The sequence below is a fragment of the Prinia subflava genome, chromosome 21 (genome assembly GCF_021018805.1).
Source record: "Prinia subflava isolate CZ2003 ecotype Zambia chromosome 21, Cam_Psub_1.2, whole genome shotgun sequence".
NCBI lineage: Eukaryota > Metazoa > Chordata > Aves > Passeriformes > Cisticolidae > Prinia > Prinia subflava.
In genome coordinates this window covers 1,545,757-1,561,489 of record NC_086267.1, presented here as the reverse complement: position 1 = coordinate 1,561,489, position 15,733 = coordinate 1,545,757, and the positions used below count along the sequence as shown (strand labels likewise).

At 48.4% G+C, this 15,733-nt stretch overlaps 1 protein-coding gene across 2 annotated transcripts in view; it reads left to right on the top strand.

Moving 5' to 3' along the window:
* Nucleotides 1–15,733, top strand: part of CAPZB (capping actin protein of muscle Z-line subunit beta) — a 59,484-nt gene that overhangs the window by 25,651 nt on the left and 18,100 nt on the right. For both annotated transcript variants that reach the window (XM_063417306.1, XM_063417305.1), the window contains exons 3-4: nt 286–407; nt 5,924–6,037. In XM_063417306.1, the coding sequence (XP_063273376.1) occupies nt 286–407; nt 5,924–6,037 (236 nt within the window). The remainder of the gene's footprint in view (nt 1–285; nt 408–5,923; nt 6,038–15,733) is intronic.

Below are 15,733 nucleotides of genomic sequence, written 5' to 3'. Positions count from 1 at the left end.
ATCAGCCCTGGCCAGGGGCTCCCCTGGGCAGCCTTGGCACGGAGCGACCGTGGAGTGTGTGTGTGTTGAAGTGTGCTGGACCACACCAGTGGTTTGGTAATTAAATCTGAAATTATTCCAGGTGGGAGCATAGAGGTGTGTTGTAAGTGCAGTGATTTCTTGAAGAGTTTGGGCTTTGAGACAGATGTGGGCTGTTAATAACAAAATCTGTTCCTGGGGGTGCCAGTGCCTGTCAGCCTTAACGTGTTGCCCTCTCTCCCCTCCCTGTTTGCTCCCTCCCCGCAGGTCCCGAGCCTGTGTGAAGATCTCCTCTCCTCCGTGGATCAGCCCTTGAAGATTGCACGAGACAAGGTGGTAGGGAAAGATTATCTATTGTGTGACTACAACAGAGATGGGGACTCGTACAGGTGAGTTCAGAGCTGGGGCTGGCTGCTGCTCTGGGAATGACAGCCGTGTGTGGGTCTTGCAGGCCCTTCTCCCTCTTAATTTCAGCCAAAAAAAAATCATTTAAAGATTTAGAGCTCAAAATGTGCTGTTGTTATCTTGCTAAAGGGGGGTGACTGATGTACTTGTCTTGGTTTTCTGTATTCTGGATTAAAACCAGACAGTTCTGTAGCAGAAATGGCCTTGATAGGAAATTAGACCACTGCAAGGTTATAAAATCTCTGGAGTGGGTAATGACAGAAAAGAGATGATGCAAGCTGTGGGTTTAAACAAAATCATCTTCAGCTTGTACAGAACAGGCTGGATTTGCCAGCTGGGAAAGGCTCTTCCACTCATGGTTTGCAGGGAATTGACTGACTTTGGACTCAGTGTCATTAGTTCTGTTGAAAATCTTGGCCCAAGTTTTTACCATAGAAAAGGAATCCCCATCTACCAAAATTATTTTGATTTATTTGAGGATGTGGACAAAAACTATGAAGATATTGGAACCCTGTAAGCTGTGTATAATTACAATATAATTAATTTTGAAGTAGGAAGGCCTGTAATACTGGAATGGTACAATCAGGTTTCAGTGTTTTGGCTGCCACATTGAACAGAGTCTCTCTTTTAATGTGTTTTCCTCTACCTTGCCATTACATGATGTTTTTAATTTATGTTTAAATCATCCCTTCCCTTTCTCACATTGCCTGACTTCCCTTAATGGCTATAGTGACAGTGGCATAGTTCCAGATATTTAATTTAAGAGTCATGAGTTTACAATCCAGAAACCTTTGGGACTTCTGCAACGCTTTTATTCTTTCCCTTAACGAAGGGTGCTGGGCTGTGAGGTAATGATGCCATTCATCTCCTGCCCTGAATTAGCAGCTCAGCCCTCCTGCTGCTTCTGGGGGTGATTCTGAGGCTTCCTCTTGCCTCTCCTTGTAGCTTCAGTGTCATAATTTACATTTTAGTGCTTGGAATTGTCTCCAGGAAGAATCTCACTTCTCTCTGTGTAGATTTGATGTAGTGTTTTACCTTCATCTGGCCAGGATGTTTCAAGAATTGTGTTTCAGGGTGGAACTTCAGCAAATATTTTTTAACAAATGATTTTTCTTTGGCTCAGGCATCACTGCAGAAGCAGGTGAGCTTGTAAAGGACTCGAGATGAATTGGCTCAGTTGCTTTGAGTCCTTCAGTGATGTGAAGCACATCTGTGTGAGCATGAATTACACAGAGAACGTGCTGAGATGCATTTTGTCCTAGAAACAGGAGATGGAGAGTGAGGGTGGATGCAGAGTTTGACAGTGCCTCTGGATTGTTGCTGAGTGTAAATCCCAATGCATTGTTTAAAATACAACCTATTGCAGGGGGCCAACAAGTGAGCAGGACCCAAAGGTGTCACTCACGTTCTTTAGGGTACTAATCTCATGTTTAGAAACTTCAAACCTTCTACAGAAGAGCCTGGTGCCTTCTTAAAGCATTTCCCATTAATTTTGTGTGTCCTGGCTGGACCCACATTAGCAGCTACTTGCATTTCATCAGTTCTGAATTAGCAGATAAAATAGGAATTCAGAGCTTGTGCCCCCCACAACCTGTACCCACACAGCTGCAGCCCCCCTGGCAGGGGGGATTAAATCCTGAATTTCTTGTGGATCTTTCAAGAGATGCTTTCTCCCTGAAGCTGTGGTGTTTCCTGCAGTCCCTTTGCATCCTGCTCGGGCTGTTGACATGGACACCAATCACCAGGGACACAGGGAGCTGCAAAAGGCACTGGTTAGACAGCAATGGGACACTGTGCAGTCACTAATGACCCCCTGTGTTTAATTAGGGCATGAGACAGCCCTTCCTCTAAGGTCAGTGTCACTCCTGATTCTGAAATTGGCTCCATCTCTTTCTGAGAAGGTATTAAAGAGTTACAAGGAAGCAGGAGGAATTTGGTTTGTAAAATCACTTTGAAATTTTCAGGACTTATTAAGTAATGAGGTTTCAGAAGAGCTCTTTCATTTGTTCCTCTAGAACAGGCACCATGTGTTAATTGCTGGCATGAAAGAATCCTGTTTGTAAGGCTTTTGATTCAGGCGTTCTGGATTGAAGTGATTCTTCCTTCTGGAATTGATTGGTCCCAGCTCTGATTCATGAAGTAAATTCTTTCCTTCAGCACACAGCAGAAGCCTTTGAAACCCCAGCAGCTCTGCCCTGTGCATGTTAATCCCATTCTGTGCCTGTGTCCAGACACTGCTTCGTACCTCATAAAATCTGCAGTTGTTACTGGGAAGTGGCTCTTACACTAATTTAATCAATTAGGCCAAGATCTAGGAGTTCACCGGGCTTTTAAAAGCTTTTGATATTTCCACAGCCATTTTTCAGAGCCACACACTCAATTAGAAGTCCCAGGGAATCTTATTCCCTGCCTGCATCCCCAATTCCTGCACACTCCAAGCTGAACACCTTTTCTTTGTGTTGGGCAGGTTGCTAATTGCATTTCTTTTAGACTAATCCAAGGGGTTTGAAGCATTCCATGAGCAGCTGAGCCTCCTTCTCCTTCAGCAGGAGAGGTGGGGTGTCCTCACTGGGAATCCAGTTTTATAGGGGTGGGGTTTTTTGAGTGACTTTACAATTTGACTGGAAAAAAAAGGCTGCTGTGGGAAGTGAATATCCTAATGCTTAGCCCATCACAGTTTAGTCTTTCCTTATATTTAGACAGACTTGGTTTGGTCCATTTCGAACATGGATCAGACTAGAAGGTGAATTTCCTTGGATCTTCATAAACAGATAATTTTTATTTTCTTTGTATTATCAAATCCTGCTTGTGGGGGTCTCACAGGTACTTCTGTGAGTGCTCCTGGAATAACAAAGGTTTGTGGAGGATATCAAACAGTCATGGAATCCACATTGTGAAGGCAGAGCTTTTATTAATTATTATTTTTTTTAATATTAGACTTCAAGGTCCCTGACTTTGTCCATACATTTCCACTCGAAGTGTGTTTGATCACTCTGTTAAATGGAATCCTTATGGGGAATTTGGGGCCAACAACACTGAAACCTGTTAGCTGAAACACAAACCATTCTCTTCTGGGGAAATTAGAGGTCTGACTTGAAATTTAAGTGCTTGTCCATCTGTCTTTCTTCAAATAGCCTCCAGTTAAGTGTTTAAATGTGTTGTGAATGCATTTCCACAAAAATAAAAAATAGAAGGCTGTGTTAGGAAGGGTTTTTTATTGGTAAAGCACTGCTGGCTCCAGCTGGAATGGGATGGAAATGGCCCAAACTGCTCCTGGGGCTGTTCTGGGCTGCCCCTCAGTGCCAGTCCTGCAGCCAGGGGAGGAGGTTTGGTGTTTGCAGCATCTCAGAGGAGTTCTCTGCTCACCCTCTGCAGTAGCTGGGCCATTTGGGAGATTTTTATCTCACTTTTATCACACCAGCGGGATTTTTATGTGAATCTCTTCCAGATTTCAGAGATTTTGGGTAAAGGAGTGAAGAAAGAGCTGAGAAGGAGCCTCATCCCTGTGTGCAGGGAGGGCTCTGAGCAGGGCTCTGCTCCCGGGGCCAGCAGTGGCACCAGAGGAGCAGGCAGGGACTGATCCCAGGCAGTTCCCCCTGAATGTGAGGAAGGATTTCTTCACACCCTGTGGGACACCCTGCCCAGAGAGGCTGTGGGGTGTCCCTCACTGGAGACATTCCACACCCTGTGCACACAGTCCTGTGCCCTGTGCTCTGCTGGAGCAGGGAGGTGGCACCAGATAATCCCTGTGGGCTCTTCCAGCCTGGCCCAGCTGGGATCCTGTGGCTGCTGACTCCTTTCCAAAGCAGCCACATTTTAAGCAGCTGTTTAAAATCACAAAATCCCAGAATCACTGAGGTTGGAAAAACCCCCAGGACCATCGAGTCCAACCTGTGACCCATCCCCACCTTGTTCCCAGAGCACTGAGTGCCACGTGCAGGCATTCCCTGGACACCTCCAGGGATGGGCACTCCAAACCTCCCTGGGCAGTTCCAATGCTGAGCCCCCTTTCCATGGGGAAATTCCTGCTGCTGTCCCCCCTGAGCCTCCCCTGGCCCAGCCTGAGGCCGTTCCCTCTGCTCCTGTCCCTGTTCCTGGGAGCAGAGCCCGACCCCCCCTGGCTGTCCCCTCCTGTCAGGAGCTGTGCAGAGCCACAAGGTCCCCCCTGAGCCTCCTTTTCTCCAGGCTCAGCCCCTTCCCAGCTCCCTCAGTCGTTCCTGGGGCTCCAGACCCTTCCCCAGCTCCCTCAGGAATTCTCCAGACCCTTCCCCAGCTCCCTCAGGAATTCTCCAGCCCCTCCCCAGCTCCATCCCCTTCCCTGGACACGCTCCAGCCCCTCCAGGTCCTTCCTGTGGTGAGGGTCCCAGGACTGGACGCAGCCTGAGATGAGAACCACGACCTGCAAACGTCACTTGGGTGGATGTGACACCACAGCTCCACTTCTCTGTCAGGTGTGGTCAGGAGGAGTGAAGGGAGCAAAGCAGAGCCTGGGCTTGGTGCTTTGCATCAGACAGGGGTCAGACACTGCTGCCTGTCTGAGAAATGGGTGACAAAGGGAGAAAAAGCCTCTCCCTGTGGCCAGCACTGGGACCTGGGGCTGCAGCCAGGGGCTGGGAAAAGTGACCTGGGAAAGGGGAGAGAAAGGGTAGAGGTGCTTTTCTTAAATCCAGCAGTGATGTGTGTGTAAGTTGGTTACTCCAAGGGGAAATGAAAAACAAAATGCAGCTTTCCAGAACGGCAGTTATAAAAGCCTCGAGCAGATGGGCAAAGGGTTCCATTAATCTTTTAATACCAAATCTTTCATTAAGAGTACAAAAATCTCTTCCACACCTGCAGAAATTGTAGTAAAACCTGCAGCTTTACAAACCCTGTTAAATCATTCAAACTGTTCAAAGGGTTTCCTAATGTTATGCTAAAGGTAGAGTTTATTTCAAAGCAGAATCGTGGAGGAAAATGTAGACCTTAATCATAGCCAGCAGTGTTTGGCTCAAATGCTGTCAGATCCCAAATAAACTACACAATCGATTTGTATTTGCATGAAAACAATTTTAAATATTTAATGTTCAACAGCTGAAGCCTTGTTGTTGAATATGTAAGAAGGAACAGATTGAAATCCAAGATTTTTTTTTTATATATAGAAAAACCTGAAGCCAGGGAATGGCCCCCAGGTGAGTTTTGAGGGCTCAGTCTCCCCTCTTTGCCAGTGTTTGAAATGGCTGTGGAGGGTGCAGTTCTTACAGGTAGCTTGCTCTGGGTTTTTTTGGAAGTTCAGCATCTCTGGATGAGAATGTTAAATCAATGTTAAACATTTCAGAGCCGTGGAATGTCCTGAGCTGGAGGGGTCCCCCAGACACCCCAACAATCCCACCCCGTGCATCCCTGGGAGTGTTGTCCAAGCCCTCCTGGAGCTGTGGCAGCCCCGGGGCCGTGGCCAGGCTGTGTCTCATGGTGTGTCCCTCCTGTCCCTCCTCTGACTGTCCCCTTGCTGTCTCCCTGGCAGGTCACCGTGGAGCAACAAGTACGACCCTCCCCTGGAGGACGGTGCCATGCCCTCGGCTCGCCTGCGCAAGCTGGAGGTGGAAGCCAACAATGCCTTTGACCAGTACAGAGACTTGTATGTCAGTCCTACCCTCAGAGCCCTGTCTGTCTGTCTGTCTGTGTGTGTGTGTGTCTGTGTCCCTGGGGCTGGCGGGGGGAGGCAGCGCTGGGGTTTGTGATGCCAGATGTGATCAGATCTGTCAGCTGGTGCCAAAGGCAGAGGCTGAGGTGCTTTCCCACCTCCCTCCCCCTTGAACAGATTGATGCTGTCTCTGTCCTGGCATGACCTGGCTTCTCTTTGATCTCTGTGTTCAGTCTTAAACCATCTGCGTTTTCCATTCCCTCAAGGCTGTACTCTTAAAAAATCTCTGTGTGCAGCAGCAACTCTCACATCTTCCAGTAAAACGACAGGACTGAACCCTGAAATGCAGCAGGTGGACAGGGAGTGATGTACTTGTGCTGCAGGATGCTTGTTTCAGGCCCTGTCCTATTAAAGAGGTGTAAAACAAAGGAATTAACAGAGCACATGTGAGATAAATGTAGATTAGGCAGTGGCTTTTTTAAAGCAGCCATAGGAAGCTGTCTGGGTGAGTTATCAGTTGAACAATTTTTCTGTAAATTGGGGTGCACTGGTCCTGCACTGCTCTTACCTGCAGATCCTTGGGATTGGACAGGTTCAGCTGTGGGCTCTGTATCTGTGGTGTCCTGAGCAGTGCTGGGGTGGGAAGTGATGCTAAAACTACACAGCAGGTTGCAAACTGAACCAGTAAATGTGTCCTTTACTGGGACACTTTATCAGGGAGAGCCTAAAACCCATGAAAATGTGAACAAACTTCATTGCTGCTTCGTGTTGCCTGAAAAGGGAGATAGAACACAGCCTTGGATGTGGTTCATCATGTTACAGTGCTGACAGGAGCACGTTGAAAGGAACTTTTATTGCTCGATTCTGTGGTTCGGTGTAAATGTAGCCTGTCCAAGTGTGTTAAGCATCACACTTCTGTTACAGGTATCAGATTTTTACTTCTTTTCATGCATTATTTTCACAGCTCTCCAACTTCTCTTGTAAGTAACAGTTGTTGCTGGTATCTGAACTGGCTGCAAGAAAGGAATTTTGCATATTCAGCAAAGCCAAGTTTGCAGTTACTCCCCAGATGCAGAACAGAGCAGGACCAATAAGATTTTTAATACCCTGAGACGAAAATGAGGAGGTTTATGGAACCAAGGTTGTCTTTTTAAATCCCTCTCTGCTCAGATGACTATGAAGTCATGGCTGGATACAATAACTTCTTTAAACAGCTTGAATTTGCTGGAAGGAAAGCACAGGGCAGGTTTCTGTGACTGAGGTGAATCTGCTGAGCCCTGCTCAGCGTGGGGCACAGCAGTTCCTTTATATAACAATCTTCATGTATTGTGTGGAAGGAAAAGGTGAGGTTGTTCCAAATTCCATCCCTCTGTTTGTCAGTGCCAGTTTTACAGGCAGGAATGGTCAGAGGGGATCCAGGAGGGGTCACAGCAGGAGGACAGGTGCCAGCACTTCAGTGCCTGTTGTGATCCCAAAAGTGGAGGAGAAAAAGAGGGCAGGGGTGGCTCATGTTTGGCTGAGCAGCGTAAAAAAAAAAATGTGGCATTTGTGGAAGGAATTTGCAAAGTTAAGGAAACTTAACCTCAGTGTCTGAAGGGTTTGTCATGCTGAAAATCAGGATTTGTGCTTTACCTTCAACAGAGATGTGGAGAGCAACAGGCTTTTGTTCTTGCACTTGGGCTCTGCAGTTTGCTGAATAAGACAATTGGATTTTTGTGTTTTGACAGCAGAAGCTCAATTTTTACATGGAGATCAGAGGGTGGAAATTCAGAGGTGGTAACAAGTGCCAGCTTCCCTCAGTGCTGCTCTTGCCAGCACATCAGATTGGGAATGCCTGCAGCAATTCCTCACGGAGTGGAGCTGCCTGGGGAGGGCTGTGGTGACAGGGGGGTGGCAGTGGCAGGGATGTCACTTCCATGGCTGCTGGAGCTGGAGCTGACCCTGGGAATGTGCTGTGAAGCCAGCAGTGGGACTGGGCCAAGCAGGGTCTGGGGAGGGCTCACTGCCCTGCTGCTCTGGCAGCTCCTGGGGCTGGGGAGGGAGGGAGGAGGCGTCCTGGGCCAGGTACCAGTGTCCTTCTGAACTCCTGGGTCAGGTACCAGTGTCCTTCTGAGCTCCTGGGCCAGGTCCCAGTGTCCTTCTGAACTCCAGAGCCAGGTACCAGTGTCCTTCTGAACTCCAGAGCCAGGTCCCAGTGTCCTTCTGAACTCCTGGGCCAGGTCCCAGTGTCCTGTACTCCTGGGCCAGGTCCCAGTGTCCTGTACTCCTGGGCCAGGTACCAGTGTCCTTCTGAGCTCCAGAGCCAGGTACCAGTGTCCCTCTGAACTCCAGAGCCAGGTCCCAGTGTCCTTCTGAACTCCAGAGCCAGGTCCCAGTGTCCCTGTGAACTCCTGGGCCAGGTCCCAGTGTCCTTCTGAGCTCCTGGGCCAGGTCCCAGTGTCCTTCTGAGCTCCTGGGCCAGGTCCCAGTGTCCTTCTGAACTCCTGGGCCAGGTCCCAGTGTCCTTCTGAGCTCCTGGGCCAGGTCCCAGTGTCCTTGTGAGCTCCTGGGCAGGTCCCAGTGTCCTTCTGAACTCCTGGGCCAGGTCCCAGTGTCCTTCTGAGCTCCTGGGCCAGGTACCAGTGTCCTTCTAAACTCCTGGGCCAGGGGCAGCAGAGCTTTGCCAGCCCTGGGAGATTCTTCATGCTCATTGATGTATTAATCACAGAGCTAAGCGTGCTGGCAGCCCTCAGGACTGTATCTTTTGTGGAAATTCTGGTTACTGTGAGATGGGGAGATCTGTTCCAAGTTCACCCTCCAGGAGCAGGGATCAGTCTGCAGGCAGTGTGCAGAAAATCTACATTTTAAGTAAATCTACATTTTGAGTTCACCTGCAGAGGCTTTCATCGTTTCTGTTCACTCTGGTGGGGTTGCCTGCCCACACTGATCCTTCACAGGGGACACCAGGCTAATTGATACTTCACATTGCAAATTCTCTCTTAAAAAATACCAATTTAAGTGCAGTGGATGCAGTGAAGAGGATGAAAATGGTGCTGAGGGAGAAGCCTCAAATCTGACACACCAACTCACCAGGAGTTCCTTAAGAGGCTGCGCTGTCCCCCTGTGGGGCAGGGAATGTTTCTGAGCTGCGTCTGTAACCACAGCTGCTGTTTCATGGAGGAGAGGTAACAGGGAATACAAAAGTAACCTCAGCACTCACAGGGAACACCAGATCCCGGCGTGCCTGAATTTCCTGGGCTGTTCAGGCATTTTTTTCCTATAATCAGAGTTTCTGCTGGGTTTTTCAGAGCAAGTAGTGGCTTTGTGTGCAGCCTTGCTGGACAGCTTCCACTGTCCCAGGCTGCTCCCAGCCCTGTCCAGCCTGGCCTTGGGCACTGCCAGGGATCCAGGGGCAGCCACAGCTGCTCTGGGCACCTGTGCCAGGGCCTGCCACCCTCCCAGGGAACAATTCCACCCCAATATCCCATCTGACCCTGCCCTGTGGCAGTGGGACACCATTCCCTGTGTCCTGGCACTCCAGGCCCGTGTCCAGAGTCTCTTTCCATCCTCCCTGCCGGCTCCTTCAGGCCCTGGAAGGCTCCAGTCAGGTCACCCTGGAGCCTCCTCTTCGCCAGGCTGAGCAATCCCAGCTCTCTTAGGGCTCACTTCACTCCTGAGCTTCCAGATACACCCGATGCTGCTCACTGCAGCATCTGCAGATAAAAAGGGACTTTGGGAACGTCTCCATCCCGCTCTGCTCTCCACATGTGGCCCAATCCTCCCCTGGATCAGCTCCCACTTTACCTTTAACACAGAGAGTGCTGATATCTCACAGAATTCATCTCAGGCCTCTCCCAGCACTTCAGATTGCTTCAGTTTTTCCTTCTGTCAGTCCCACTTGGCCCACACACCTTTCCTTTTTGGATTTCTCTTTTCATCAGGTGTGGTAGGTCTCCACCTACGTTCACTGAGTCACTGCATTGTATCTGCCATTTCCCAAGGGGTTGGCACCTGCTGTCGTGGGTGTTTGGAGGGAAACAGCCTCTTATGGATTTGTTAACAGTTTGTGTGGAATAATCCACTCAGATTTGCTTGCTAGGGACCTTAAAATTCAATTTTGTCCCCAGAAGCTTAATGGCCACTGAGTGACTGCAGTGTGAAAACAAATTTGGGGCAGTCTTGTAGTATTGCATGTAATAAAATCATGTGAGGTGGGGAAGAACAATTCTGCTGAGCCTTCAGTGCCTGTGAGCCAGTGCTGAATTGGCCCTAAGAGTCTGTTCTAGTGCAAACTACCTTTAGTATCTCTGGAGTTTCCCACCTTTTCTTTCTGGAGGCATTTGGGTTAAAGAGGAATTACACCAGGTTTTAGTTCCCTCTCTGTTCTCTGTGTTAAACAACGAGCAGATTTCTTGGTTATCTGTTTTACCAAAATCCATGTCGCTCTCCCAAAAAACAACTGTTCCATTTCCATCTCCTGCTGCCAGGTTTAACTCCAGCAGTGCCTGGAGCTAATGCCTGGTATGTTTGTGTTCAGTGGGTTATTATTCCCAGATGGAAGTCTAATATCTTACACCACTCAGTTAGAGCCTTGGCTTTCCACTTCCAATATGGTGAAGATAATTTCTTCCAACACATGGTTGTAATTTATTGCCCTTTGCTTGACGTGTGTGTGCTTGATTGAAATCAAAGCGTAATGAGGACCAGGGCAGCTGGTTAAATCTCCCTATTTTAGATTCTGCCTTCCCTTGTTTTGGGTTGGGGATAATCAGGGCTTTAATTAAGTAATCTAATGGCTCTTTGTTGTCTGGAAGAAATAATTTCTGAAGTGATTAAATAGACCTCCCCTGGGAAGGATGCTGCTGATCTGTCTGCAAACAGGATGAGTTTTGGCAACTTTGGCTTGGTTTAGTAACTGAGATACGTTTAGAAAGCTATCCCTCCTTTTATCCGTGGCTTAAATTGGATTTATTGGTGCTTTTAATTTTTAACAGCTTTTAAAAAAGATAAAACTTCATCTTAATCATCCTGTTCCTGAAAATGTTTATATTGATTAAGATTTTGAGTTTCCTCAACAGAGTGAGCAGTAAAACCTTTTGAACTTCTGCTTCTGTCTGTGTTTTGATGTTGATCCATGTTCAGCTTGTTATATTAGAGCTCTGGACCAGGAATTTGGTAGGAGTGGAAGGAGGCCTGGGAGAGGATTGACCTCTGAAACGTCTTTGTTGTGTGTAATCCTTTTATTATTGAATTTTGATTGGAATCTGGTCCAGAACAGTTCTTCCAGTTTTGGATGGCGTCAGCAGTGCTGAGGGTGGCACCTCTGCCCTCTGCAGCGTGGGGATTGCTGTCCTGTGGGTGGAACACACCTCTGCCCTCTGCAGAGTATTTGATTTGGGGATTCCTGTCCTGTGGGTGGAATACAGATGTTCTTTGGGGCCAGCTGAGCACCCACTGCCCTTCTGTGCTCTGGAGCAGGAATTCCCTGGCCCGTGTGCCTCAGGAATGTTTGGGTTGAGGAGCCTTTGCCAGAGTTTGGGCAGGTACTGCAGTGAAGTCCCAGTGACAGATGAGTTTGCCCTTTCACTTTTAGATTGCTCAGGGCTTGACTGTATTTTTTATCTTTATTACTCTGTTTAATCTCGTGGGACAGCCTGGCTTTGCTGGGCTTCAGGGGTGTCTCATTCTGTCTGACCTGTGCCACCATCTGTACCCAGGATGTTCAGATGTCCCATGTAGTGCTGGATATTTCACCTTTCTTTAGCTGTTTTTACCCCTTTTCCTAGTTTATTTTGGATTGTGTGCTTGAACAGCCTCTGACACTGCCTTAGTCCACTTGTCCCGATCAGAAGAAATGGAAACCTCTGTCAGTGCTGCCCTGGGGCTGTAACTGTGTGAGATCTGCTGCGGTGTCCTCTGAGTTCCCCTTCCCTGGCAGACCCCAGGGGCTCTCAGTGGGGCTCAGGCCAACTCACAAAACACTTTGCATTTCTCACAGGGTTTGTAGCAGCTGCTGAATTCGTGGGTTTGTCCAGCTTTGCTGCACTTTGTGCATGGAACAGCCCCGATTGCACCAAGAGCAGATGGAAGAGCTGTGATGAGGGGCTGCTCTCAGCACAGGCTGCCCTGGCACAGGGTGCCCAGAGAAACTGTGGATGCCCAACCCCTGGAAGTGTCCCAGGCCAGGCTGGAGCTCACCAAGGGCTTGGCAGCCCTGAGCCCTTCATGAGCCCCGTGTCTGTTCAGATGCAAACCTGCTCTGCCTGCACTGGAAGCCCCTGGGAAGCTTTGAAGTGACTTTATTGCCATCAGCTCCCTGTTCCTCATTATGCTGCAGCCCTTTCTCCTGGGCATGGGAGTTCCTGGGGCTTGCACAGCCAGGCCCTGCAGATTGGATCCAGATGGGTTTGTTGTGCATCCAGCACTGAGGAGACTGCTCTGCATCCCTCTGCTGTGACACAGGCTGTGACACCAGGGCTGTGTCACCGGGGAGATTCCTGCCTCGGGTCAGGCTAATAAGGGTGAGATGAAGTCTCCTAAGACAGGTCTAAACCACCAAGACTTTCTCTGCTTTCATGTCTGTGTGCTTTTACAATTCCAGCCGTGCTGTTTTCCCAAGGAAATTACTGGGATGTAGAGCATAGAGCAGTGCTGAGATCCCCTCCTCAGCGTGCCTGTGGGCAGCTCAGAGCAGAATTAATATTGAAGTTGTTGATAAATATTTCACAAATTAGAGAATCTTCTTAGAAAAGAGGGGAAAATTAAATGTACTGGCAAGCTGCAAAACTAAATCAGTTGCTTTTCATCTGTTTTTTTTCTTTGGGAGTTCCATTTTGGAGCAGCTCTGCGCACACTGCATTCTTATCTTCTGAATCGGAGATGTTGGGTGGAGGAGGAGTTTTTCCCTTGGGTTCCCATGGTTCTCTGTAATTACATAAAAACTGAACACTTGGATTAGGAGGTCAGCTCTGATGATGCAGCACTGTCCTCAAACACTGCTCTCTGAAGGCTTTAAATCCCCAGGAAGAAAGTACTTACATTCAGAGATGAGATGAAATTTTAAACTGTCGGTTTATTGTGATCTGGAATTTTTGAACTGGTTGTCTCTAATAATATTTTGTATTGTGTGGACAGAAATTTACCTCATGCCCTCACAAATGTACAGTGTTTTAATGGTGGAATTTGAGGACAGAGTAACTTAAACAACCGCAGCCTTCTTGTGGCAGATCTGATACAGAATTCTTCTGTTAGAGAATTGATGTCGCATGAAAATGCAGCCTCCAAAGATTTTTACAAACTTAAACCACGACACAGAGGATTTCTGCTGTCTCTTCCCCTCCTCCCCATGTTTGGATTTCATCTGGCAGAGTCTGGGATGTGGCTGGAGCAGTGTCTGTGCTGCCCGAGGATGGCCACAGGAGAGGGCTTTGGAAGCAGTGGGAGCTTCCTGGTGTTAATGAGGCAGTTCCTCGTTAGGACACGCTCCAGAGTGACCCTTGTCCTCATTAGGTGCCCGATGGACTCTCCCCAGGTGACTTCTCCAAAGGGATTTGGTTGCTAATTTCCATCTGCCAGGAGCAATTGGATGGGGAGGAAAATGTGAGCAGTACAGTTTTCATTAAATAATGGAAGGTACTAGAAAGCACAAACTGGGAGATCCTGGGAGACTTTTAGCCTTCAGGATCCCATTGTTTGGATCCTGTTTTCCTTCCTTGCAGAGTTCCTGCACTTCACAACTCCTCTGAGCAGTTTGAGTCATCCCACCGTGGTCCAGATGTGTGCTTTTAAGTACAAGTGGCATTGAAGTTACACATACCTAACTGGATTGGTATGTTTGCTCCAGGGATTTTTGCACCTGTGTATGCTGGAAAGAATTCCTGTAAAATACCTGTACAGAGCCCCCAAGCATAATTTGGGCTGAGTTCATCCAGTGGGGTGCAAAACCCCTGGGCTGTGCACAGACATTTTACCCTCTTCATTTGAAGTCTCCGGGTGAGATTGTGGAAGTGCTCCACAGTTGTGCTCCTGGGGCCAGGGAGGGAGAGGGGAGTTTGAAATCCTCTGGACTCACAGCAGTGGCAGAAGTGTCACATCCTGCTGGTTCCTGGTACCAGCCTGTCCTGTCATTACAGGACAGGTCCTGAGCCACTCCACAGCTGGGTGAGAACAGCAATTACTTAGGGACAACCAATGTCCTGTTCCTCCCCGTGAGGTGGGAGATTGCAGGGGATTTGTTGAATACCTGAGCGATGCTTTGTTGTTGGAGTCCAGGACATCCCTGTGGCCACCCTGGAGGGTTTGGAGACCGGACAGGGGGTCTGGGGTCTGTCCAAGGGGCTCAGCCAGCCTCACACAGAGCCCAGGAGGGCACTGCCTCTGATCCCTGGCCATGGGAGTGAATACTCACATGCAGGAAGAATCATAAGAAAGAATTTAAAATAAGTAGTAGCTAGTTTATCACAGAGTGTAAATGTAGAATCGAGGATTTTTAGTATGTGGGTCTGAAGAGACAAGATGGAGGAATTGGGGAGTGGTCCTGTCCTCCTTGTTCTTGTTCTTGTCCCCCATCTTTTGCTGAGTTGGATTTTAAGGATTGGTTTAGAGTAGAAGTGACATGTTAGCATAGGTAGTAGTTATTTGCAAAATTCTGTAAATAAAAAATACGTTTTGGATTGTGGTTGCGTCAAGGGTACTGTACATAAGGTGCGGGGCTCTCTGATCCGGGCCAGTCCTGCTGTGTGTCCTGCTCTGCTGGAGACACCCTGCAAAGCTGGGAATGAACTGGGGGATAATTAAGAATAAACAACATTGGAAACATGCACTGGCAGACTCAGCTCATCGTCTCTGGCTCCGGCGTGGAGCCCTTAGGGCTAGAGAAGATGAAAAACCTCATTACCTTGGGGAACAGCAACCCCGAGGAGACTCCCAGGGAACAGCAGCCCTGAGACTACTTTGGGTTTGGTGGAAGGTGGGTTGCTCACATTTCCCACTTCCTTCACATTTCTGTTGTGGTTCCTGTGCGGGTTGGAGGTGACAGGGGAGGGCCTCGGTGGGAGCTGTGCCCTGTCACTTGTCACTCCAGTCTGTCACTCCAGTCTCTGTTCCCACGAGAGCTGCAGTGTCTGCTCCCTCACCTCAGCATTTGGGAAATGTTTTGTGTTGCTGTGAGACACCAGCTGCTCACGCTGTGACTCCAGTCATTGTCACTCTTGTAAAAACGTGTGTAGCTGAATGCTCAGGATTTTCCTTTGGGGTAGGATTTTTAAATGCCAGTTTTCTCAGAAGTCTGTTGATCTAAATAGCTGGAGACATTTCCCTTTCTATGCTGAACTTCTGTAGCTGGAAGAAATAACTATGTGACCTTTATGGAATAAAAGAAAATATATTTTTCTGCTTTCAGTGAGCCAGTTTGAAACCCTGTGCAAGCCCTGGGAAGGTTTGCAGAGCCAGGCTGAGGTTCCTGGTGTTGGTGCTTTGGCATCAGGGCCTTCCTTGGGAGAGCCATAAGCCACAGACTTTTTGTCTCTGGATCTCAGCTACTTACTGGAAAACACACAAATGTTTTTATGGATGGGTGATTTGGTTCTGAGGTGTAATTGAAAGCCAGAGCTTGCTTTTGTTGCTGTGTGGTGGAAAGTCATTTTCTCTGCACAGCGTCCAGGAGAGTTGGTGAGGCTTGGAGGAGAGGAGCATTATCAGGAGGGTCACAGG